This window comes from Lutra lutra, chromosome 14, assembly GCF_902655055.1.
Source record: "Lutra lutra chromosome 14, mLutLut1.2, whole genome shotgun sequence".
NCBI lineage: Eukaryota > Metazoa > Chordata > Mammalia > Carnivora > Mustelidae > Lutra > Lutra lutra.
The window spans coordinates 47,729,712-47,756,637 of NC_062291.1; the positions used below are offsets into that span (position 1 = coordinate 47,729,712).

General features: G+C 51.9%; 1 protein-coding gene across 7 annotated transcripts in view; it reads right to left on the minus strand.

The window, feature by feature from the left end:
• The window catches only part of ARHGAP22 (Rho GTPase activating protein 22), a 168,540-nt gene that overhangs the window by 37,435 nt on the left and 104,179 nt on the right, over nt 1-26,926 (minus strand). The window contains exon 1 of one of the 7 annotated variants that reach the window (XM_047702659.1): nt 24,135-24,804. The exons of the other annotated variants lie outside the window; for them this stretch is intronic. Within the exon in view, the coding sequence (XP_047558615.1) occupies nt 24,135-24,186 (52 nt within the window). The 5' untranslated portion in view covers nt 24,187-24,804. Of the gene's footprint in view, nt 1-24,134; nt 24,805-26,926 lie in introns of those variants that run through there. 7 annotated transcript variants of the gene reach the window in all.

The window sequence follows — 26,926 nt, forward strand, 5'->3', positions numbered from 1 at the left end:
CTGGGCGAGAACCTCTGTCAAGTAACTGTCCATCCTACCCAATTACTCTCACATTCTTTTCTCTGTAGAGCTTATCACACTGGGAAATTAGCTTATTTCTCTATTTGTTTATTGTGTCTCTGTGAGAGGAGGCAAGTTTCATGGGAGCGGATCATGCCTCCCTTGGTCTGGCCGGTATCTCCAGGGACTGGTCCCGTGTCTGGAAAAGGGTGGGAGCACACTGAATGGCAGTGGTCACTGTGGGGACACATGGAAAGTTCTGTGGAAATGATAGGCAATCTCACTTCAGACAACATCCAAGTTTTATTGGGTCTATACAATACTCTGGGCATGGTTTCTGTTTACAAACTGCATATTTTAGCTCAGTATTTTAGCTTCACAATGACCCTATAAGGTGCTACAGCAATGATAGCTACTTTGCAGATGAGAAAACAGGGGCTGAGTAAGTTGTCTGAGGTCATACGCCTGAGTGCATCTTGCAGTGGCCCTGGTCAGCAAGGGGAAACTGCACCCCAACTGGTCCCCTGAAGTGTTAGCCACTCACACCCTACTCTTGCAGGCTGAGGACCTGTCCTCCTGCTTCCATCCCTGTGGTGGGCAGCGTCTCAGAGAGCCCCCAGTGAACCCTACTTCCTGTCATCACACCCTCTGGAATGTGGGCTGAACCGAGTAACTTGCTTTCAATGACTAGAAATGGCAAAAGGTGACAGATGTCACCTATGAGATTAGGTTCCAAAGAGACAGTCTTGTGTCTTGTGTGCCCTCAGTGGCAGCAGCCCTCAGCCAGAGGATGAGAAACGACTAACAACCCACCTCTGCCTTTCTAGAAAGCTCTTTCATGGTCATAAACGTGAGAGAAAAAGGAGACTGGGGAGGTAGAGGGCAGAACCTCAGAGATGCCCCAGTGACTGGAGGAAAGACTCAGGTCCCCGTGGTACCTTTTGGCCTCTCTTAAATCTGTTTCTCCAAGAAAAAACCTTAGAAGGCACTTGACAACGTTTAACATCAATTTTGATGGAAATTTTACATTAAATAAAAACAAATGGACCCTTCTTCAACATGGATATAGCAAAGCCAGCCCTGTGTTGCATGGAGAGACACCAGCAGTGTTGCCATCAAGGTCAGACACAATAGGAGCATGCCCACCATTGTCACTGTCACTTCACATTTTCCTGGAAGTCTTCAGCAGAGCAATCAGATTGGATTAATAGCATCAAACAATAAAAGCTGGGGGGAAGGTACAGTGTTATTATTATCATTGCTATTGTTATCTAAAGTCAAGGACCTGAAAGCGAATGCAAGCAGTAAGAGAATGCAGCAAGGTGTCCAGACACAAAATTAATATACAGAGACCACAGGCTATTTATAAATTAGAAGAAACAGAAATTCCATCACATAAGTAGGAAAACCCACATAACAGAATACCGATTCACCCTGATATCATCTATACAGCAACTTGTTTAACTTAAAAGGAAATGCTACGAGTGTTTTCTTGCGTTGGCAAGATCATATTTTTGCAATATGGCAAGCCATATTCTTGCCAACGCAAGAAAACACTTGTAGCATTTCCTTTTAAACTAAACAAGTTGATTCTAAAAGTTCATAACAAAAACAGCAAATGCATTTTGGAAGAAAAAAAAAAGTGAGACCAGTTTATTAAAACGGAGTCTAGGATCCACTTACAGTAAGTAAAACCAGCCAGGTCCCTCAGTACGTGAACAGAGACAGGTTCAGATATGCACTGGAGTTTGGAAACAAGAGTTATTTCAAGTGGGCAAGGCCAAGACATTATTTAATAAAGGGAAGCGCGACAAAGGGATAACCACCTGGGGAAAAATGACCCAGTAGGTTCCTTATATCTCACCTTATAACAAAATAAATATCCACCATGGACCAAAGGTTTAAAGATGAAAAATGAAACCACAGAAGCATGATGATCAATGACAGTGGGAGGACTTTCCTATGTTCTCCAAATTGGGGAAGGCCTTTCTGCATATGACACAAACCACCAGAGACCACAAAAGAAAATTTGTTCCACAGAAGTTAAAAATATTTGCATGGTGAAGAAAAGAAAGTGAAAATCAAATGACTAAGGTGAGAGGGATAGACAGTCCCCAGATGTGATGCTCTGTGGGGGTTAAAAACCATGAGGCTGTGCTTAATGCCCAGATTTAGAATGTTCTCTGCTTGATACTGTCAGGTAAGAAACATGGTATGTGACCATTTTTGCACAGAAAGGGAGGGAAAAATAGAAGAGATAATTGTTTGTTTGAGTATGTGCAAAATATCTCTGGGAGATACTGGAAGACTCTGTTGGGAGTAGTGGCTTTTCCTGGGAGGGAAGTGGGGGGCACAGGGAGACCGCTTTCTGCCCTTTGAAATATGATCCATGTTATCTATTTTAAAAACTAAATGACCTAGGTGCCTGGGCGGATCAGTTGTTTGGGTGTCTGCCTTCTGCTCAGGTCATGATCCTAGAGTCCTGGGATCGAGCCCCATGTCCCCATGTTGGGCTCCCTGCTCAGCTAAGAGCCTGCTGCTCCCCTCCCTCTGCCTACCACTCTGCCTACTGCTCTCTGTCAAATAAATAAACAAAAATCTTTAACAAAGGCAAAACTAAACGACAACACAATTTATTTTACCTCTTTATAAATAACAATAGTATTTACTATAAAGTGACAGGAGAAAGAGGCCTCACATCACCTGCCAGCCACGGGGGCAATGAGGGGTGGGCCGCAGGCTGCGCACTCAGCAGGGGATGGCCTGAGAGGGCTACCGGCAGCTGGGCCTCACTGGGGTGGGAGGGGCGTGCACCTGGAAGCACCAAGCAGAGGGGGCCCCTTACCATGTTGGTAGGAGCAGAATTTTGCATCTCTTTGGGGAATAGTTTGACAACATCTATCAAAATTTTAAATGGCCAGCAATCCCTTCCTTCAAGGGAATTTTCTCTGTGGGTAAATTCACTAGTGTGTGGAAGAGGGCTCCAAGAATAAGCTGGGACAACTTAACAGTCTATCAGGTCACATAAATAATGCACTGATTAAATAAGTTATGTATCCCCCCCCCCCCAAAAAAAAAGGTGGCCGGAGAGGTGATAGGGGATGATCCATTATTACGGAGAAAGCACAAAACAGTGTGAGCAGTATGCTGCCCTTTGTCAGACAGAGTCACAGGAACGCAGGGGTATGGTTGTGCGAGCTCACATCTGCAAGGACCAGCAGGATGTGGCACATGGGCCTGGGCTTGATTCAGGACAGGAGGCAAGAGGCTCAGGAGCAGAGAGGTTTACTCCTCCCTAAGGACACTTCCAAGTGTGTGTGTGTGTGTGTGTGTTATGGGTACAGATTACTTTCTTGAATAAAGATTTTTTTTCTTACTGTTAATCGAGGTGGTAGTTCCTGGTCTTGGAAAAGTTAGACCTGCCTGTTCTTTGAGTACTTTTTTTTTTTAAGATTGTATCTTGAACTCATCTCTACACCCAACGTGGGGCTTGAACCCACAACCCCAAGATCAAGAGCCACATGCTCTACCGACTGAGCCAGCCAGGGGCCCCTTGAGTACTTTTAATTTAGGAAAATGTCCCGAATAGCCTCCAAATGGTCTGAGTGCCAAATTCCCCTCTTGCCAATCCATCGCACAGCGGAGTTTCATTTCTCAAAACCAGCGTCTCCCTGGGAAATCTTCTGTGGTTCTGGGGATGCTGGGGTTTTTAGGGAATCCATACCGACCTTGCCCCAGGCAGTGCCCGTGGGAGAACAGGACTGTGATTTCTTCCCACGGGGACAATTGCAGAAGTGAAGGAAGAGTGTGGGGCTGGCTGGGAAATGCCTGGCCAGAGGGTCCTTTCTGAAACTCAGGTCAGGCCTCTCCCTTCCCTGGTAAGAACTCCACTCCCCGGCCGCCCTCCTCTGCCTTCAGGCTGTGTCCCAGGTTCCCACTGGGGCTCTTCTGTAATCAGCTGAGCGAAGTTTTTCAGGTCAGCCAGCTACTCCCCCAACTCAGCGGCCACTCCAGTCACTCCGCCCCACTTCTTGTTCCTGGGATACACCATGCACTTCATGCCTCGCTGTCTTTGCACATGCTGTTCCCTTTTCTTGGGACACCTTTCCACTTTCACATTCAGTAAACTCCTATTCATTCATTAAGACCCAGCTCAAATAGCCCCACTTCTCCATCACCTTCCTTAACGGCTTCCCCCTCGCCCACTCCCAGTTGTCCTTATCCCATTCTCCCTTCCACAAATAGTACTGAAAGTCCACCATGTGCCAAGCATGGTGCCATGTGCTGGGGACACAAGAGTGACAAAACCAAGAGTCCCTGCCTCTTGGAGAATGCAGCCTGGTGGGGAGGGCTGGCCTGAACCATTATCACAAATATACACAAAACCGCCATCACAAGCTTAGGAAGGATTCCAGAGGTCTTGGGGGTGGGAGCCCAGACCTGTAGTTTGAGGACTGTGTCCACAGGGCCACCTGCCACCAACACCTTGGGCTCACCTGGATCTGGTCTCCTGAGCACCCTTGGGGAGCCAGGCCTGTGGGGGAAGCCTGCATGGCCGGGACCAGAAAACACTGCTGACGGTAAGGCCAGGGCCTGCTGCCCCCTACCCTCCTTTAAAAATAACTTATGTGGAGAGAGGGGGAAAAAGAAACCCAAGTGAAGACTAGCACCGTATTCCAATGCAGCAGCTGGCTGTTAGAGGAAGAGCCGGCTCTGTGCTGCTGGGGGTGGGGAGGGGGCGGCGGGGGGGGGGGGGGGGCGCCTGACACTTAGAATGGGAAAAATGCGATTTATGCTGAGTGACCTGAAGGAAATAATGGTGGAATTCATTATTCTAGGGATGGACACGGGAATTAACATTTATGAAGCGCCTATTCGGTACTACCTTCCTTACAAACCCTGGGATCCAAGCTCTCTAAGGTCTGCGTGCGGGGTGGGGGGGGGCTCCCAGTCCCTGCTGCACACCCTCGCAACCCCCCACCCCACTGCTAAAGCCCGCACTGGCTTGTACCCCTCCCAACAAGAGTGTGCAGGAGAAGCCCAGGCCAGTGCTCAAGGCTCCCACGCCCTGGGGTCTAGTGAGTAGTGGAAACTTGCTGGGCATCCAGGACACCTCCTCAGTCCACACCCACCCTGTCCCCTCCCAGCCCCAGGGTCCCACCCTCCCCAGGCTCCCTTCTAGGCCTCCTTGGGCACAAGCTGCCTCCAGGACCTCTCCTACACCTGACGGAACATTTTGCTCCGGTGAGGGCATCAGCACATCTGTCAAATCAGTGAGCAAAGAGCTGCGGGCTGACGGGAGTTGTTATTTAAGGCAGAAACTGGAAATTTTGCTACTTCCTCTTGCTACTCTTGCTACTGAGTGCCCTCCCCCACTAACTCCACTCTCAGCCTGGGATCCTCAAAACCAAAGTCTGAGACAAGGGCTCTGGTGCTGGTGGGCTTGGGAAGCTACCTGGGGAGAGGTGCAGGGTGGGGAGGGAACCGGAGAAGTGGACAGACCCCAGAAGGACATGGGATGGAGCAGGCGGCTGCCCTGGGGGCCAAGGGGCTCCATCCTGCCACCTCATGCACTCCAAGCCCAGGGAGGAAAGGGGAACAGCTACCCACTGGCTCTATTTACCCACTGGTCAAGGGTGGTCCCGGGAGATTTCGCTTCCCTCCCCTCCTTCCCCCACCTGTTCTGAAGAACCCGACCTGTGCAGCACTGGTAGGGAGGCTCTTCCTTTCAAAGGGGCAACAGATACTCGGGAAGACCCTACTGTGCCAGTTCTATGCCTGGCACAGGGGTAGTGGCCGGGCGGGCGGTACGTGGGTGAACAGGACAGGCAAGGCCCCACCCTCCTGGAGCTTATTCCTGGGGGAAGGGACAAAGGACAAGGAAGGAGACAAGCTCAAGGTGGGTGACTAAGGCAAGATGGAATGGGGTTGCTACTTAAGCAGGGGATCAATCAGTAAAGGCCCTCTTGAGGAGGGGGCCCTGAGTAGAGCACTAAGTGACGAGAGGGGCTGGTTTCCCTGCTCTGATCTGGTCTGCGCACAGAGGGCTGAAGGCGGGTGGCAACTGCAAAGGCCCTGGGGTAGGAAAAGTACTGAGGTCCTTTGTGGGGCTCAGTGCACCCAGGAGGGCGTGAGTCAGTGGAGAGGTATGTAGAGGCGGGGGCAGGTATCCAGGATGGAGATGCAATGATGCAGGCGGCGCAGGGAGGGGTACAGGAGCTGAATGCCTGGGTTCATGATCTGTCCTGGTGTTGGTAGTGATCCAGAGGAAGTGCAAAATAAGGGTGAAGGATCAACCTTCAGGCACTGGGCCCAATGCCAGAGAGAGGAGAGGGTATCCCATGTCCTACCACACCCTGCTCACTGTCTCCAGAAACTGTACCCTTTAGACAAAATCTAATAAATAAAAGTCACTTTGTAATTGTAAGCACCAATTTTCAAAATGCTGGTGGCTTCCCTTCTCATCCTCTTCCTTCTGAACCCCACCTGGGCTCAAGCCCCGCTGCTTGAAAAGCACAGACTCAGGGGGGGATCTCTGCCCTTCTCTTGGCACTTAGCTCCCCACACCCAGGCCCCCTGGACTGGCATCACAGAGCAGGGACTAGGGTAGAGGGCAGGGGCTGACTGCTGCTCAAGGGCCTGGCCTGGATTCCCACCACTGATACCAAGAGGAGGCAGCCAGCCCACAGCTACATCCCATTTCTCCTTTCACCAGGAGAAGTTCTTGTTTGTTTCCAGGTGCTGGTTACAGCCCCTCAGAACAGGTGTTTGAGACCCACCCGCCATGCAGGATGCTCTGGGCTCCTACCACCACACACCTGAATCCTGCCAGGTGTCATGCTAGGAACTGGGGACAACAGAAATTAAGACTGGGTCCTCAGGGAGCCAAGGGCAAGTGAGTCAGCCACAGATTGGGAAGCAACCCAAGAAGACAAATTAGCAACAACAAAGACATCTGCTCTCTACTCCAGAATCTGGAAGGAGATGGACTTGAGGGATGGTTGCTCCTCCCCTGCCCCTCCACTCTTTATCATGGAGGTCACCAGCCCCTTTTCTTGTTCTGCATCACAAAACCTCTACCTCACAGGTACTGGTTACTCTCCCTGGTGGGGGTGGGGGTGGGGGGCAGGGAGGAGGCCTGTGGACAGCTCTGTTCCCTCCAGCAGACTGGAGGAGTAAGGGAAGCAGTATTCCCAGGATAACAATTTCTATTCTCCCAAACAAGCTGGGCTCCTTGGCCAAGGCCAGGTGGGCACAGAGGGGCAGGTCTGGAGGACTCCCTGGAGGTGGCCCACAGCAAATACAGCCAAAGGCCTATTAGTAGTTCTGCTGGCTGGAGAGAAGGGCTGAGTGCAGAGGTAGGCTCAGGGAAAGGGACCTGTCAAATGGCACAGAAGTGCCCGGGGCCTTTGGGGCTCCACATCTATGTTCTACTCACCTAATTCTGCACACTCACTCCAACCTCCCAGTTCCTTTCTGCCTGCTCTAGCTGCTCAAGTGGACATTTGTTGAGCCACAGAGTCTGTTGGGCACAGGAGAAATTCCCTTAATTTAGTGTGGACACCGTGGATCTCCCACTGGCGCTCTTCTCCTTTGCCGGGGTGCTCTGGTGAGGCCCAGCCAGATGTGGGCCCACCACCAGCAGGTGTGTGGGAGCTCAGGGCTTCAGCTAATGTTCTCCCTCCACTTTTTTCACCCAAATTCTTCCAGTTCTTTAAAAAAAAAAATACACTTTTTATAAGCTACGTGTCTCCTGGAGGCCAGGTAAACAACCAGACAAGTCAGAAGTCTTGCAACGATGGAAGCTAAATGTGTTCTCTGCCAACCAGCAGCACTCCCTAGTCCAGCTCCTAGAGGCTGCCATTCACAGGGTAGTCTAAGAGCATAGAACCCTCTGAAGGCAGCCATTCATCTGATAGGTTTAATGAGTGTCATCCCAGAGAATGACATTCACATCATCATCATTATTATTATTTTTATTCACATAGTCCAAGTGCATCCCCCCACCCCCCTCCAGGCAGCCACACTCATTGTAGTCTAAATGAATGGCGCCCTCTGGTGGCACCAATTCACATTATAGTTTACGTGAATCTTGGCCATCTCCCTCCCTCCCAGGTCCTGGAGTGGCACAACACCGTGGCCTCCATGTTCTCCCATTTAAATCTTCAGACAACCCTGGGGAAGTATTCATCTTTCCACTTTCTACAGAAGAAAACTGCCCACGGTCTCCCAGGCAGAGAGCCAGAGCTGGGATTTTATGCCTTGTTTATCTGGTGTCCAGTCCTTGCCCCTCAGCAGAGCTGGAAGGACTGAGGAGCAAAACCTCCACTACTACAGCCTCTCAGGGCTTCCTGCCCTGCTTCACCCCACAGCAAGCCCCATACGAGGCCTTACAGATCCCATTTTCCTGATAGGGAAACTGAGGTACAGAAATGCCAAGCTCATTGCCTAAATGGCTGCAGGCAGCGGATGACGGAGGCCTGTCCATCTCAGAGGGAGGGTTCCCCTCTCCAGGGCATCCTGCCTTCTCCCAGGATGGTAAGGTTCCAGTTCAACCTGCCTGGGCTCCAGCCCTGGTCTGGCCACCATCCACACCGGGGAGGCTGCTGTTCTTTACGTGGTGGTGCTTCATGAGAATTCCCAAACCATCCTGGGCATCAGTCTGTCACCCTGTCCTCACCCCAGCTTGGCACCACAGGGCCCTTGTCAAGAGTCCCACTTGGTGCTGCAACTGTGTGTCATGACCCCATCACTGGTCAGAGAGTGGCCCAGTGTCCTGCATGACCAACTGTTACTAGGGACTTGTCGGGGAACCGCCAAGGACATTTAAAAACCCATCATGGGAGCCTGGCACAGCTGCCCAGAGAGGGAGTTATGGGGTCCTGGCCTGCCAGGGCAGCGAGGGGGTCCCTCCAGCAACCAGCAGACACACAGGAGTTCTGCTGTGGGCTCTAGGCCTCAGGCACAGCTGGGATAGCTAAGCTCCTCCTTTTGGAGGAAGGTCTGATTTTTCTATGCAACACATGGTTAGGTGCCCATGGAGAAAGACAAACATTGAGACAAGCCCCTTGACCAGACGGGGTTCCCGCCATACCCACGTCCTGAAGTGGACACGGGAAGGTCTGGCTGGAACATCTCTGGGCAGGGGCCAGCCCTGTCCGAGAGGGCCTAGAGGTTCAATGTTTGGAAACAGCTGCCCAGCACACGGTCATTGGCAAGGCTGCAGGGGGGTCCAACCGCAGAGAAAACACTTCCCACTCAGCTCCTGGCCTGCTAATAGGAGCCCAGCTAACATGTTCCTGAGGCCGCACTGGGTTTTGCTGAGGTCAGGGGCAAGAAGCAGCTGAGGAGGTCCCTGCTGTGGATGGGGAGGACACGAGCCCCCACAAATGCCAGAACACCAGGGCCCTGATTCTGGACAAAAGCCTTACCTCTTGGGTCCCTCCCTGATGAGCCCCAATCCTTCACTCTCATCAGTCCACCTAACTGTACCTGAGCAAACCTGCATGTGGCCTGATGACAGGGCTGGCCAGACCTGGGCTGCTGGGGGGGGCGGTGGACGCTGGGATGGGCCCACGGTCATTTACGGGGAGCCGAACGCCGTCCAGCATTCCCTTGGGTGGCCAGCCTGGCCCAGGGCCCGCTCCGGACCAGCGCGGAAGACCAGAGTCCGTCCTGGACCCCAGGGGCCTTGCCTGGGGGCCACCAGGACAGGGAGAGCCCCAGCACCCCCATCAGTGGGGCAGAGGGGTGCCTCCGGCAGGGCCCAGACGGGATGCCGAGCACAGCAGAGCTTTGTTCCAGCCTCCGCCATCGATGGCCATGCAGACGCTCTGTGAATGGCACTGTTGTGGTATTTTAAGAAGATTCTACAAATAGCACTAACTCAGAATGGGCCTCAGAGCCAGCTCCTGAATGCGGCAGCAGTGAGGGCGGGCCAGCCTGGGAGCTTGGGGAGGACAATAGGGCCTCACAGGGGAGGGAGGGCAGGATGTTGGGTGACCCTGGCCTTTTCTAGGGCTCCATGGCCTCATTTCCCCCAGACGTACCCAGGCCCTGCCCCCATTACCCAATTCTGATGGGCGGCTTCCTGGGAATTTATTGGGAAGGAGCAGCTCCCCAGCCTTTGCGAATGAATAAAAGGAGGGGATGGGACATCCTCCTGGCGCTGCTCCTCCCGATCTCTAAGCTCTGATGCTGTCCTCGGGGTCACAGGGGAGGGGGACACAGGAAGGAAGGATGGCCTGAGGTTTTCATCAAAAATCACTTTATTAGGTAGCCAGAGAGACCCCAGAGATTCCTAGTCCTGGCAGCCAAGGACTATTAACTGGGATCTTTCCAGAAGAGTCCATTCTTGAGACTTGAAAGACCGCTAAAGAAAGAGAAAAAGAACAGGGATCTGGGGGTCATTTGGAGCGAAGCTCAAACTTCATGTGACCAGTGACATCTGGTCCCTTAACTCTCAGAGCCTCAACGCCTTCCTAAGACCCACGGTACCACCTCCCCCCCAGGGGGGCAGGTAGAAAATTCAGAGGCCCCGCAAGCACCATGCTTGGCACGGAGGCCCTCGCCACGTGTCAGTCCCACTTCCTTCCCAAATGAAAGGCCAAATTTATTTAATGGCTGAGAGCACTCCACATGTAAAATGTTTCTGAACTTCGGCGGAGAAACCTGGCAGGCCTAAAGGGAAGCCTCTTGACCCTGCGAATCCACAAAGACATCAGGGGCCGTGGAGTCCATGCAAATGAGCAGGACAGGACAGCAGAGAGTGCCAGGGCCTGTGGCAAAGCAGACAGGTTCAGCTCGAAGCCCCACTGGTCCCTTCTGGTCCTTGGGACATGCTGATATGAGAGAGGACAGATCCCTGACACAGCTGTCCCAACTGCCCAGAACATTCTGAGCAGGGCCCAAGGCCAAGGGGGTGACTATGCACCCAGTCATCAGCAGTGGCAGTAAAGGGCAGCTGCCCCACACCGATCAGCCCTCCACCGTGCCTTGAGTAACTCTTGTCTGTCCTGCCCTTTCCCTCCATCATCCCCAATACAAAAGGGCCATCCTGGCTCTGGCATGGCCCAGCCCTGTTGTGTGCACAGAACTTGCCCTCCATCCATAGGGACTAACTTAGAATGAAGTTAGGAAGACTCATCCAGAGCCAAGAGCACAGGGGACCCCTAACTCAAGGGACCGCGGGTGGGAGTCTCAAATGGGCCACTGACAGCCTGGGCGGCCTCGTGAGAAAGTCACTTCCTCTATTTCGGGCCTTTTAAAAAAAACTCATCTGGAAAATGAGAAGGTTTGGCTAGGTGATCTCTGAGGACCTCTCAGCTCGCCCCCTCAAGGGTCCAAATGTTCTATCTGTAAGGACTGATGATCTGATCATTGGTACTGAAGGGTGGATGTTTTCCTTAAGCATCCCCTGGGAGGCCTTCCCTGGGAAAGGGCTTGCTTATTCTCCACACCGAATTGGGACAAGGTAGGTTGTGGCTTGTTCACAGGCAGGCGGCCCAGGACACGGCCCTGTGACCTCGCCAAGTTAGAAGGTGCTGGTGTCTCCAGAGCCCCAGCTGTCGGGGGAAGGCCGCATTTGGTGCTGGTGGGCACTCATCCTACATAGGTCCTTTTCCTGCCCAACCTCCCCGCATCGGGCAGGGGTGGCAGATGAAGGGGTCTCTCCCCACCAGGGGACTGAGGCCGGGAGCCCAGGCGCATGCCCAGAGACACACAGATCAATGTGGGAGAGTCAGGACTGGATACCAGGGTGTCTTGACTCTAAGACCGTTCCTGCCATCCCCCTACTTTGCACCCCCCAACCTATAAGGGGCACACACTGCCTCAACGAGCCATCGGCCCTGTTAGAGTGATAGAGACCTCTCTCCATTTGACTCTCCTAATGTAAATGAAGGATCCAAAGACCTTTCGCTGCTCCTCAGTTCAGGGGTTCTCTTCTCCAGAAGTTGTTGATGCACGCTGACTGGGTGAGGTCCAAAATCTGGAGTGGAGGCACCAGGGCCTATCAGAACAGGCAGAGCCTTAAGCCCATCCGCAGGCCTAGGAGGTCCTGCTGGGCCAGGCCTATAGTTTCAGGTACCAGATAACGGGGAGGCTGGGGGGCAGTGATGATTTACTAACTGGCCTGGAAGAACTGTTGCGGTTGACCAGCCTCCTAGCCTTTCTGGTGAGCGCCCTCTGAGTCCTGGCCAAGGCTGCAGGCCTCCTGAGCAGGAAGGAATGTGAGAGCCTGCCAGGTGAGGGCCCTCCTCAGGGAGCTCAGGGACAAAGGCTGGGGAACAGGTGTAGAGGGCCTCCCACGGCTCCTGACCTAGACCTTGTGCTCTGTTCTCCGACAGACAGTCACGCGACAGGTGACAGGCAGGCAGCGGCCACTGTGACATCACTGGCCGGGAAGGGCCCATCTGAGTCTGAAAAGGTGGAACTGACCCTGGAGCAGGAGGAGCCTGGCCCTGCAAGGCCTCAGTGAGTCTCAGAGAGCGCCAGGTGACTGAACACCCCTGCCCGTTGCTGGGGAGCCCATCCCCACAAGGAGCTCTGAGGGCGGCTGGAGGGGGCAGCAGTCCTGCCTGTGACTGAGCCTCAGAGAGGAAACAAGCCCAGCTGAAAGCAGAAGCGGCTGGTGTGCAACTGGCCTTCGGCTCTTCTCAAGCGGAGATGACTGGGGGTGTCCCGCTTTCTGTTCCAGGTTTCGGGGACACGGGGCCTGTACTGCTTTCTGTTTGACTCCGTGTGTGCTCCCTGCTGCTGGGGGTCAGAGTGAGTGCCTGGCTCTAGGTCATGGGCTAGTAAGTGAAATAAATGCACAGCTCGGGCTGGGAGCGTAGCCTTGCGTGCCAGGCAGCCTTGGGGGGCTCCCAGCCTGGGTTGGGGGGCGGGTTCCCAGCCCGGGGTGGGGGGCGCTCCCAGCCCGGGGCAGCCTCAGGCCTGGACCTCAGTGCCCAGCTCCCCATCTCTGAAACAGAATCCTCCTGAAGGCTACTGCGCAGGTTCCACGCAGCCCTGTCTGGGGAGCGCTGAGGCTGGGGCTTGGCATGAGGTGAGGGGCATGTGCGCTGGAAGAGCTTCCATTTCAACCGGGCGACACTGGCCTCATCAGTTTCAGACTCTTCCCCTAAGCCTCCAGTGAAGGAATCATCCTTCCTGTTACGGGGCAATTTCTCGTGTGCCAGCTGCCTTCCGGACAGAGGCCAAGTTCATTCTTCCCTCAGCACGGCATGCCGAGGGGTCCATATTCCAATCTGCAGACAAAGGTATCCCTCTTTGGCTTGGGACAAGGGACCTGTCCCCAAGGCTGCACAGACATCAGGCAGCACAGCCAAAACCCAGAACCAGATCTGCCCCACACAGCTCCATGAGCTTCCTTCCGACATTTCACACCGGCTCCTTGCAGCCGAGCCTTCAAGCACTTAACTCTCCTCCAACTCCCCTCTTCACATCAGGTCCTTTAGGCGAGAGACACAAAGCATAGACTAGAGAAGACCTAAGAACAGCTCACATACCTCCCTCAGTCTGACTTAGCATCTTCAGAAGCCCCCTCCCCAGAGCACTGCAGCCACTTGATCTGTCTGGCAGATCCCCCACCCCCACCCCCCAAAAGCCCCATTTACATAGCACTGTCATCCCACCTGACTCACTCTGGGGAAAAGCCCTCTCTCCAGGGCATTTGTCAAAAACAACCAGTGGTAATTCTTTATCATCACAGCTGTCTAAAGCTGGGATACTAATCTTGGCAAACAAGGCTGGCCAAAAGGAAGATCTGGGAACTGAGAAGTCCACCAGACCTGACCTATTTCTGGAGATCTAGAAGCCCGTGTAGAGCTGTGCGGAGGAGCGGGAGGGACCTGAGAGGTCCCCAGTCTCTCACTTCTGGCCAGCTACGCACAAGCAGGGAGAGAAGACCAAGAAGTCATAAACTACCTGAGCTCTGAAGGTGCACTACAGAAATTCTAGAGGGAGTCCTTCAGGCAAAATGAAAACAACATTAGACGGTCACTCAAATCTACACAAAGAAAGAAGGAGCACCAAGAAAGTAACTATATCGGTAAAGGTAAAAGGCAGTATAAATAAATGTATTTTCTGTGACTTTTTTTCCTTGTATCTGATTTAAAAGACAACTGTTTAAACTAATACTTACAAAACTGCTGATGGGCTTATAAGGCATAAAAGGTGTAATTAGTCTGATAAGAATGGCACAAGGGGAGGCAGAGAGCAGGCTGGAATCCCTAGAAAAATCATTAACTTCAAAAATATGGTAAAGAAACAAAAGGAGAGGCACCTGGGTGGCTCAGTCGATTGAGTGTGCCTAAGGCACAGGTCATGATCTCAGGGTCCTGGGGTGAGCCCCATGTCTGTCCAGGCTCCCTGCTCAGCAGGGAAACTGCCTGACTCTCTCTCTCCCTCTGCCCCTCCTCCCACTTGTGCGCTCGCATGCAGACGTGTGCTCGTGTGCTCTCTCTCTCTCTCTCTCAAATAAATAAAAAAAGGTTTTTAAAGATTTTATTTATTTATTTGAGGGAGAGAGAAAGAGTACAAGCAGGGGGAGTGGCAGGCAGAGGGAGAGGGAGAAATAGGTGTGATCCCAGGACCCCGGAATCATGACTTGAGCTGAAGGCAGATGGTTAACTGATTGAGCCATCGAGGCGCCCCTCAAATAAATAAAACTTTGAAAAACCTTTAAAAAAAAAAAAAGGAAATTAAAATGAAACAACAGAAAAATATCTATTTATTATAAAAAGAAGGCAGGAATAAAACAAAAAAGACACGGCACACATAGCAAACAAATAGCAAAATGGCTGACATAAAGCCATGTTATTGGTAATCACGTTAAATGTTAATGGATTTAAAAAACAAACTATAGGGGCACCTGGGTGGCTCAGTGGTTTGAGCCTCTGCCTTCAGCTCGGGTCATGATCTCGGGGTCCTGGGATTGAGCCCCGCATCGCATAGGGCTTTCTGCTCAGCGGGGAGCCTGCTTCCCCCTTTCTCTCTGCCTGCCTCTCTGCCTGCTTGTGAGCTCTGTCTGTCAAATAAATAAATAAAAATCTTTTATAAATAAATAAATAAATAAATAAATAAATAAATAAAAAGCAAACTATATGCTGCCTATAGGAGACGTATTTAGATTTAAAAACAAACAGGTTGAAAGGGAAATGATAGAAAAAGATGTACCATGTAAACAACACACCGAAAAGAGAGTCAGGGTGGCCGTACAAGTATGGGACAGAATACACTTGAAGGTAAAAATGTTACTGGAGACAATGATGAACATTTTATAACGAAAAAAGGGTCTACAGTTAGAAACATATGTCCCCCTAACAGCAGAGCTCCATAATTATGAAGCAAAAATGGACAGAATTGAAGTGGGATTCCGCAGTATTTGGAGACTTTAGTACTCCAGTTTCAATAATGGATAGAACGAGGTGGAAAATCAGTAAGAAAACAAAAGACTTGAACAACACAAGGAACCAAGGAGCCCTAACAAATACCTGTGGGACACCCCATCCAACAAGAATAGATACACCCTCATCTCAAGAGCGCAGGGAAGGTTTTTCCAGATAGACCATATGCTAGATCCTAAAGCGAGTCTTAGACATCTCCATGGATTTCTGAATAAAACAAAATATGAATGTGTACTCACCAGCTATAGAGCAATAAAATTAGAACTCGGTAAGGAAAGGAAAGGTGGAGAATTTACAAATAATGTGAAAATTAAACAACTCACTCCTAAATAACCAAAGAAGAAATCATGAAAGAAGTTTTTTTTTTTTTTTTTTAAGATTTTATTCATTTATTTGACAGACAGAGATCACAAGTAGGCAGAGAGGCAGGCAGAGAGAGAGGAGAAAGCAGGCTCCCCACTGAGCAGAGGCTCGATCCCAAGACCCTGAGATCATGACCTGAGCCAAAGGCAGAGGCTTTAACCCACTGAGCCACCCAGGCGCCCCGACCATGAAAGAAGTTTTAAAAACAATCTGAGTTGAACTAAAATGGAAACACGATGTACTTACGTGAAACTTGCTATAAATTGCTATAAATGCCCACATTATAAAAGAAGAGAGATCTCACACCAATAATCTTGATAGAAGAGCAATCTCAAATCAGTAACAAGGCTTATACTATTAGAAACTAGAGAAAAACCAAACCAAACCCAAATCAAACAGATGGAAGGACATAATTATGATTAGACTGGAAATTGTTTAAGTAAAAATAAAGACTGGAAAATGATAGAGAAAATGAAAAGAAAAAAACACCAAGTTGGTTCACAGGAAAGATAACCACATTTGACAAGCTTTAGCTGGATTAGCCAAGAAAAAGGCAAGAGAAGACTCAATTTGCTAAAATTGAGAATAAAACAGGAGACATCACTGTCGGCTTTACAGAAATAAAAGGGATTATAAGGGAATAATATGAACTGTACTGCCAACACATGAAGTAACTCAGATGAAATAGATTCCTGGAAAGACATAAACTACCAGAACGGACACAAGAAGAAATACAAAATCTAAATAAACCTTTATTTAATAGAAGACTCAATGAAGGGGCGCCTGCGTGGCTCAGTGGGTTGAGCCTCTGCTTTCGGCTCAGGTCATGATTCCAGGGTCTGGGGATCAAGCCCCTGGGATTGGGCTCTCTGCTCAGCAGGGAGCCTGCTTCCCTTCCTCTCTCTCTCTCTCTGCCTGCCTTTCTGCCTACTTGTGATCTCTGCCTGTCAAATAAATAAATAACATCTTAAAAAAAAAAAAAGACTCAGTGAATAACTTAAATGTTTCACTCATGAATTCTACCAGTCATGTAAAGAAGAATTAATACGAGTTTTATGACTGAATTCCATGAAACGTTTAACGTATTAAAGCCAATTGTTCACAACATTTTCTGAGAAATAGAAGCGACAAGAGCATAGTTCCCAGCTCCCGTGAGGCCAGGATTCCTCTGAAAACAAAAAGAAAGACACTACACGAAAACTACAGACCAGCATTCCTTATGAATACACACACAAACATCCTCAAACAGAGACTGGCAGAACACAACCCAAATGGTCACCAGCTGATGAGCAGATAAAGAAAAGGTGTCATACGCATAGCAGGGCCTATATTTAGCCACAAAAAGTAATGAGGTAGTGACTCACTCCACAACAGGGATGAACCTTGAAAACACGACGCTAAGTTAAGCCATTCACAAACAGCCAATATATTGTATAAAAGTAATTTAGCGGTTGCCTACGGCAGCAGGAAAAGCAGGGAGGGTTGTCTTGGGAATGGGAAGTGACTACTAATGGATATAGGGTTCCTTTTTGGGGTAGTGAAAATGTTCTAAAATTGGATTATGGTGATGATTGCATAACTGAGTATACTAAAATCTACTGAGCTGTGCCGTTGAAAAAGATGAATTTGATATGTGAAACATATCTCATTAAAGCTGTTCTAAAGAGTGCACTGATGGGACGTTTTGGGGCAAGAGCTCAGAAGCTGTAATTCAGGCAAGGGCGGGCACCAGCCACCTAGCTGCATTGGAGCAGGTAGATAAGGAAAACTGTTTCAGGGATTTGCATCATTGGGATGCCCTGGGTTTTGGTCCCAGCATTCCTGAAGTAGAGCCACCTTACAGGGGCAAGGGCCCACAGGCTAACGAGACCAGAAAACACAGGACCAGGCATTTTCTTCCCTTCTCCCTTCAGGAGTTAGGACTCGAGCTCTCAGGGAGATTTCTGCCCTGATGGCCAAGGTCAGGGCCTTCTGGCTCCCCCAGGACTGGCTCCTCGCTGGGGCCAGCACCGTCAACCCCGGTTTGTGTTGGTTAAACAGACCTGCTCGTGAACTTCATCCAAGGGGTAACAAATTCCTGTCCCCCGCCCTGAGCGAGATGACCACTAGTGGAGGCCCTTTCTGCACGGATAGGAAGACGCACTTGGCCTTATTAATGCCTCGATGTTAGAAACCCAGAGCAGCTCTGAGTTTCCTCAGGGGACAGTGTGCGGTTTAAGCTGACACAACCTTAGGGTTCCTCTAGTCTTGCCGATTTCCCTCTTTACAGAAGAGGAAACTGAGGGCCCCATGGTAACCCAGCTAAAAGGGGTGGAACTAGAACTACCAACAGGCCTCTTTGAGGTTAGCATGCCTGTCCCCATTCACAGGTGGGGATGTAGAGGTCAGGAGTGGCCTGGGGTCCCCCAGACAGAAAATGAAACCAAATCCTCTAAGGCTGTTTCCCTTTTTCAAAAGCCCACAGGTCTGCTGCCCAGGACACTTGAATGGGGAAGAGGTAACAAAGAGGGACACTCAGAAAGAGAGTGGGACCCACGCAGACTTTGAGCTACAGACCAAAGGCCTTAGGGCTCTGGGCCATGAGCTCAGCCCCTGCAACAGGAGGCTCTAACCTTCTGACATGTCCTTCTGGCCTCCTGTCTGTCTCGTCAAATCTCTACCGTCTTCAAGGTCGGGTCAGACATCAGTGCTCACACAGAGCCTGATTCTGCTAGCCTTCTGAGAAGCAAGCAAAAGACAGAGCCTGCCTCGCCCTCAGGGAACGTCCAGCTCATTGGAGAGAGGACAGATTCTATATATGGATGCATGTATATTTACGTACTGTGACACGTTTTCAAGTTCAAGTGTAGGATAGCAAGTGAGCAAATAAGAGGTATCAGGCTCTCAAGAAAGATAGGCACTTAGGCCCAGCCAAATGTTGGGGTGTCCAGGTCAAGAGCAGGGGTAAGTTCAGTGCAGGCAGGGAAGAGGTGCTCCACTCAGAGGTGGAGAGAATATGCGGGCCGAGACTGTGAAAGCGGGTTGGGTGTGAGTGTAGCCTGGGGAACAGGGAGGCTGCTGACCGCACTGTGGCTGTGAATGGTGAGGAGCGTTCTGTGTGAATGCCCCTGGAATCCCAGAGTGTCTGTGAGGAGGGACCGATGAGATCCCGAGGCAACCTGAGCAGGCACTGCCTGCTGCTGGAGCATGTGCTGCAGCGGGGACCATTCACCTGGGGAGACCCATTGGGAAGCCACTGTCATAGCCAGGGTAGTGTACGTGCAGGTGGCTGGGACCTGGGTGCTGGCCTGCGATGGAGACAAGTGGAGGGACTCAGGTGTATTTTGGAAACAGCACTGGCAGGAGTTGGTGATGGCAAATCAGAAGGACAAAAAAAATCTCGAGTTTAGATTTAGCCTGAATAGCTTTGGCCACTGTCCAGTCCACGAGAACCCAGCGGTGGTGGCAAGCAGGTCTGAATCTCTGAGCTCCAGCCTGGGCTGGAAAAATGGTGACTCTGAAGGGTTTGCCAGCAAGATGGCGGTGTGTGGGGACAGAAGTGAATGGAGGAGTGTCTACAAGGGAGCTTGGGGACAGGCAGGAGCCCCTGCATGACTCCAAATTCTCGGCCCTGGGACACCTCCGCAGGCCTGCACAGTTCTTCCCTATTCTCTCTGCTCCTCCTCTTACAGGACTCAGCTCAGGCACCCGCTGCTCTGGGCATTCTCTGAACCTCCAGGCTGCATGGGACGCCAGCCTGCCCAGAGCACCGGGGTTGGCTATTCTCCCTGCATTTCTTCTCAGCCTGCCATGTCCCTGTCTGTCTCCTGGGTCTCTAGCCCGCCAGGCTCTGAGCACCCCAGGGGCAGAGCTGCACCCTCCCCAACTCTTATCCTGGAGCTGGGCACAAGGCCAGGCACGGAGTGGGTGTCCAACAGACAACTGCTACACGGACGGACAGAACCCTGGATGGCAGATGTCTGCAAGCAACCTTGCAAGGGTTTATGAGAAATGGCACCTTCTCCAGAAGGCGGGCTCAAGCGGTTGAATAGGAGTTTACCCAGGAGAACCAGTTCTACCACCTCCACCCACCGACAGCCTTGGCTCTCCCCAGGACAGAGCACACCTCTGCCTGCCCGTCCTGCAGGGTGTGCAGCCTGGCCCACCGGCCTCTGCACCCAGGCTACTGGGTGCTCAACAAGCCTTCTGTGCATTAGGAAAGAGGCACAGAGGCCATGCCTTGTCCCTCACTCTAGCACAGCAGAGTGATACATGGAATGGGTGCCGCTGGGGTCCCCAGGGAGTCTGACAACACGAACTGGCAAAGGTGAGCATGACTGTCTCCTCCAGCTCGACTCCCTGCACTGAGCACAGATGCTCAGCGGAGCATAGCTCCAGATCACAGAGGCAACACAATGGCCAGCTAAGGGCGACAGACCCAAACCAACCAGGCACTGGGAAGTGTGGGCCGGGGCTCAGAGGCAGCTCCAGGTGCTGTGAGCCAGGAAACCAAGAGAAGGGGCCGGTGAGTGCATAGCACTCCAGTGGAGTGCTGAATTTTCAGGCAGGAGATGGACACTGCAGGAGTGGGGGGCAAAGGATTTAGGGGGCTGTTTGCTTAAAAGTGAGCACAATTACAAGGGCACTGGGTGAGATTTTCAGGGGAGAGTTATAGACAAAGCTCAGAAAATGAAACAGAATTCTCAGCTGAACTTGGTGCATTAAGGGGGCAGGGTCAAGAGGAGATAGAAAGGCTAGGCAGGGGCAGCCTCTATGGGCCCGGAGGAGGGCAGAGGCCGGGGACAGAGCAGGCTCCCAGGTACTCAGAGCACCAAGACTGTTCACTGGGTCCAGCATGCTGGGGGTTGGGGGGGTATGCAGGGAGTCATCCAGAGGAGAAGGGAGAGGCAAGGAGGCTGACAGCTCCTGGGGCACCGGTGTTGGATAGGAGAGGAGACAAGGGCAGGACCTGTGATGCCCACAGGGGTGAGAAGCTGGCTTTTAAAAAAAATGTTCTGATGAGTGACTTGGGGCAGGTTTCTGTGCTGACAAGGAGCCAGTAGAAGGGAAGATGAGGGTGTTGGGGAGAGAGGGGACATGGCAGGGGATAAATCCTGGAAAACAGAGGAGGGCTCCCAGTGCTGAGACCAGCTAGAAGGGTGAATTTGGGGATGAAGAGGCAGCAGGGGGCCAGTGGACCTTAAAGGTCTTAGGGGCCCATGGGTCTGCTCACATCCCCCCTCCCCAGCCTTGAACAAAAGCTACTTCAAGGCTGCATTCCTGGACCACTTCTTCTGAGTCTCAGCCTTGGACCACAAGGCAAAGTAGAAGAAAATGAAACTTGCCACTACACAGACCCACCATAGACCTCTACAAGGCGGAAAGCCCTGGAGACACTGCCTAGAAACAATGAAATCAAAGTGCTCTCAGAGTTCAGATCAAGCCCATCTGCCCTCTGCTTTGAGGAGGGGTAATCCTCCTCCACACATCAGATCCTGCACACTGACCTTTCGGCTTCTGCCGGAGCACCCGGGGTCCAGGACTGCCCCATTCGCCATGATCTGTCTTGTGTGTGATAGTGAGTGTGATTAGGATCACTGTGTATCGTGGCCCGAAAGCATTTGCGGCAATCCCTCCCCAGGTCCACGCTGCCCAGCCACAGCTCCTCAACTAGCGGGCGAGCAGGTGTCTCCCGGAGGGCCTGCCAGGCTTTGGATACAAAAGCACAATGACAAGATTTGCCGTGGTGACGCTAGCACGCGATGGATATCTGCGGGTCTCTTCCTGGGATTTAATATTTAAGCTTTTCTGCCATATCCAGTACACTTCCACACAGGGATAACGTAGTCAGATATTCTGTTGTAGAAGTTTTGTTTCAGAAACTTCCAACAATGAAATCCATTCATGACACCTATTGTCTTGGGAAATTTTAGATTACACCGGTGATGAACGGACTCTCTTCCGATCTTTTCTTCAATGGTATACCTATGTATGTTTCTAGTGGGGAAAGTCAGAAATCTCCGTACCCAGGTAGTTGCAGCAGCTAAACACACAACACATCCCCTGGAAACACATCGCTGCGATGACCACTGAGTCGGTTTACTGCCTGGAGCAACATTTTTCAAGCTGTGTCCAAAGATACGGGTTCTGAGGTGCTCCATGGAACGCGGGTTTCCAGGCTGAAGGTTTGGAGACTGTATCTACAAGCTGCTCGACTTGGAGAGGCACAATGGTACCAATGTGTTAAAAGCACTGAGAAGTCTCGCATTGAAAAACCCTCCAAATTTTAATAACTCATGATTTTTAAGATTATTTGACTAAGGAACCACTCCTCCCCCTCTGGGTTTATGGCAGAACTCATTTTGCACAAAGGTCCAAACTGTTCTGGCCTAGCCAGATGGACGAAATTTATTAAATGATGCAACAACATTTAAACATTTGGAGATGATATAGATATAGATATAGATATAGATATAGATATAGATATAGATATACCTTCCCTGAACCACAGAAAATCCTTCTTACCTGGCAGTGGCTGGCTGGCTGCCCACTCTGGACAGGGCGGGCACATTCTAGCATCATAGTGTTCCCGACCCCATCTGGCTCCAGATTTGGCCAGCTTTGTTGATTTACATGGGCTGCAGGACAAATCAGGCCCTCTCAGACTGGGTCCCTGACCCCAGGCTGGTGTGGCTAGTTGTGCCTTGGGATGGTGGGCTCAGGGGCAGCAAGCTGGGGAACATTCCTACTCCACACTGGTGTCCTCACCTGGATGGGTACAGCCTGGGCATCCACAGCCTACAAAGACAAGGCTAGCAGGAGATGCCCCAGGCCCCTTCCAGGGCTGCTAACTGAGTATGTACCCTCCCTAACCAATGCTCTGAAAACCTGCCCTGGCTTCTGGGACCCAGGCTCCACCCCTTGCCCTGTTTACTGAGTAGGGTCAGGCCAAGGAGACCAAAGTAGCTGGTCCAGCCAGCCCCCAGAGAAATCCTCCCAGTGGTGCTCTCCCTCCAACCTGCCCTCAGCCAGCATACAGCAAAACCCTGGCCTCTGGGTCCTACTGCTCCCCTGGCTCCCGCAACAGTCTAGGCTCACTAAGCCTCAGTCCCCTCCCAGCAAACAAGAAGCCCAGTGGGAAAAATTCCTTTTCTTTCTTTATAAAATCAAATTTGTAATCAATTTTGTTGCTTTGGGCAATGGGAACCATGCAACTAGTCCCATTTCCTATTTGGTTTTGGCTGGAGAAAGTGTCAACCACCGACATTAGCTTATGCTCAGATTAACTGGGCTCTTTTCTCTCTTTGCTCAATGAGTTCTGTTTAAATGGAGGATCCGGTTTAGCTTTTACAATGTGTGTATTTGTTACACACGTTATAAGCTGCCTCCAACCCTTGGTGAAACAAACCTGTACATTTGTGGCATCATCGCCTGGACAAGAGTCCTTCAAGCCGCTTGACACAGTCACACCTTCATCTGGGGAATCAGGACCTGAGGCCCATTCCGGAAGAGCCTACACTGTGACCTTAGGGTTTACATACAAGGTTTCCCAACTCACGGGTCATGCGGGAAGTCCTTAAACACACAGCTTTGCAAGGCCTTCCCCAGGACCTATCCAGCAGGTCAGGGTGGCTGCGGATCTGGTTGTTTCATGGGGGGGTGGGGGAAGGGTGTTAAGTGAGTTGTCGGATCAGGTGAGTTTGGGAAGCCCTGCAGTAAAGCGAAGCACTAAGTTTCTGACAATCAACAGGGATCGGTTCAGTCAGTCAAGGGTTAAAAGCCGGAAAGGTCACTGCCCGAAGGAGGCTGGACCTCATGCTGCCGCCCCTGGATCCTTAGCCCATTCCGGCTTGGAGACCTCTCCAAGTCTGCCTCATTCCACAAGCAGCTCCCTTCGCACGTTCTGCCGCGACTTTTGAAAGACTCAGGGTCCCTGGACCCAAGTTTGTGACACAGACGGGCAAGGAGAATGGATGTCCAGCTCCCGGCGGTTTAGCCGCAAAGGACCTGTGGGCGGGGCCGGGCCCGGGGGGCTCCTCCGCCCCAGCCCGGGACTTGGCGGACCTAGATGGCGGGCGCCCCGCTCCACTCGGCTCTCCTCCCGCCCTGCGGCCCCGACCCCAGGCTCCAGCGGGTCTCCGCGCGGCGAGAAGAGCACCTGGACGCACGCTCCGAAGTTCGGAGACGCTCGGGGAGTTGCAGCCACACCTGAAGCCCTCCAGGGCTGAGGCAGGTGGCGGGCGTCCCTGGAGAAGTGGCGGACAAGTCCCCGAGGCGGGTCTGGCATCCCCCAGCAGGAGCTGTAGGGAGCCGGCGGCGCGCTTTCCGCTCCCGGGAGCTGAGGTCCCCAGACCGCGGCGCACGTGCGCGCCCCAGAGTTACCTTTGGGCGCCGGCAGGTGTTCCCTCCAGTCCTTGCAGCAGCACAGCCCCATGGCAGCCGCCCGCGCTCGCCGCTCTGCTCCGCTGCCCGTCGCGCCGCCTGCTGCCCGCTCCGCTCCCGGTCCGGGCGGCCGAGGTCCGGCCGGTGGGCTGTGCCCAGCCGGGCGCGGGGCTGCGCGCGGGGCCGGCAGCTCCCTGGCTCTCACGCTCCGTTTCGGCCCCGCGCCGCGGGCATCCCGGCCTCCGGGCAGACCCTGCTAATCAATAGGGGAACGCGCAGATTGCGCCGGACGCGCCGCCTGCCCGCTTTTATCTCTGCGCGCCGGGGCGGCCCCGCGCCGGCTCCCTGCCCTCTCCGGCGCCCTCCCCGCGGCCCGTTACTCTCCCGGGGAACCGGGCTGCACGCTCGCGAGGGGCCGCCAGGGGGCGCGGTACGAGCCCCAGAGGTCCCCGGCTCCTTCCTCCCCGCGCGGGGAGCCAACCGAGGGGTCGGAGGCGGGGGATGGCGACACCCACCTGACTTCTGGGCGGGGCGGGCGGGAGAGACGGGTGCCTCGCTGTGTGCTGTGCGAGGGCAGCGCCTCCCTCCCCCGGCGTCCTCTAAGCAGTCACCTCCTGGGTTACTGGGGGTGGGGGGTAATCTCATTCTGCCAGCTCCCCTGAACTCTACAACTGCAGTAGCGGTAAGCGTGTTCGCCCAAGCGACCCCCAAACCTGGCTGCGCTACCTATGGACTAGGTGACTTCGTGAGTCACTTCCCTTCTGAGAGTTTCTCCACCTGAAAAGTCAAGGAAATGACAGCGTTTCAGATGTTGTTTAGCGCAAATTAAAGGTTTGATGGTACCCAGTCATATAAACATTTGTACTGCTTTCCTGCCTATGAAACAGAGAGAATAATAGAACCACTCTGGTGACTTTCTGAGGATTAAATGAGTTGCTGTAATAGATCTACTCAGAGATCCATAGCTATTTACTCTAAAGATATAAAGAACACAGCCAGCGGGTCACTAAGTGCCTTGTGTGACCGGTCATTGTCAAGCGTTGGTGAGGATTTGGGGAAATGGGTACCTACGGTGCCATGACTTTGGAAGGTAATGTGTGAGCCGCTCATTTTAAACTAGAAATGCTAACATCCTGGGCTGGCCAGTTCCATTTCTCAGCGCCTACCCCACAGAAATGCTTGCCCACGTGCCCAAGGAAACCCCGTACAGGGCCATTCATCCCAGCCTTGTTTGTAATCGCAAAAAAACTGAAATCAACAAAATGTTCATTGGTGAAGGGATTATCAAATACATGGGCATTTTCATGAACTGAACTATGGTATCGAAGGAGCTGGAGCTAACTGAGATCTATGGATTCATAGTGCTTACACGAACACACATCTACAAAATAGTACTAGAGCTGTCACTCTGTGCCCAGCACTGCTCTCAGGGCCCCGGGCCTAGATAAACCACTTTGGAGAGGGGTGAGTGACAAGGACAGATTGAAAGATGATGTCAAGAGACTTCAGCATGTTGATAGTGGCCTAATTTCTTAAAAGAAAGGCGTATTTACATAGTGTGTAATTAAATATCAGGTTCTTTCTCAGTCCATCAGGTCCCAGGGGTCCTGTTCCCTAAAGAGCTTGACCCTAAGACACTGCGGTGAGCCTCAGATGGCCTTGGCTTGCCCGGGATTTGGGGATTTTCTTCCTTCCACCCTACCCCCATCCCCTCTTGGAAAACAGAGGTGGTCCAGGAGAAGAGCAGCGGCCCCAGGGGAGCAGAAGAGTTACTTGGGATGGGGGGTGGGGAGGTTGGGGGTGGGGAGGGGAGGAAAGAAGGGCTTGGAACTGAGAAGAGGTTTTCCCAGGAGTTAAGTCTTATTCAAAGGAGAGATTAACAAGGAGGCAGATTTCTGCCTCCCTCTCCTTAATCTCCAGAAAGAGGAGGATGAGGCTTTTTCAGGGAGAGAGAAGGGTTGTCCTGCACTGGCTCGGGGAAGAAAGATGTTTTCACTTCATGACATGTAGGCGGGGGTTACAGAGAGGGAGGAACTGAGAAAAAACGGAGACCTGACTTATGGTTGCTGCCAAATCATTTTAAACAGTTTTAGCACCAGGCAAGATCACTTAGTCACAGCGGGCTTAATGAGGCCCCAGGAATTCCAAGCTAGAGCTCCCTGCATTCAGGGAGAGCATGTGTGGGGAGCGAGCCCCCGGGGTGATTGTCCAACGGCCAAGTCCTACATTTGGAAAGCAAGATTTAAAAGAAAACATCACAGCGGCCATTGTGGGCTGCTTGTTTATCTTTCTAAGAGGAAGTAGCAAAGCAGGATCATTTCAAATGAGCCTATTATAAAGGTCAGCATCCCATTGAACCGTTCAAATATTTTGGATACTCGACTTTTCAAAAGTAGCTTTAAATATCACTCCCAGGGCAGTTTAGGAGGTAGAAAGCAAGGCAAGAACTTCTAGTATTATTGCCTTTGGTTTCACACACTTTAATTCCTGATTATTCATCGTCTTTTTATAGTATTCTAGTTATGTGTCTATTCCTTAAAAGGGAAGAAAAAATAGCATTCACTATGTGCTTCCTACCAGGTGCCAGGCAATTCACAAGTGCTACTTCACAGTTTACCATAGGACAATTCTATGAAGTAGATGACATTAGATTCAACTTACGGAAGAAGAAACAGAAGTTCAGGGAGGTGAAGAAGCTTGCCCAAGACCAATGAAGTGGTAAGTGGTAGAGCCAAGATGGACGGTTGGATGGATGGATGGATGGATCAGTGGAGAGGTAGGTGGATGGATGG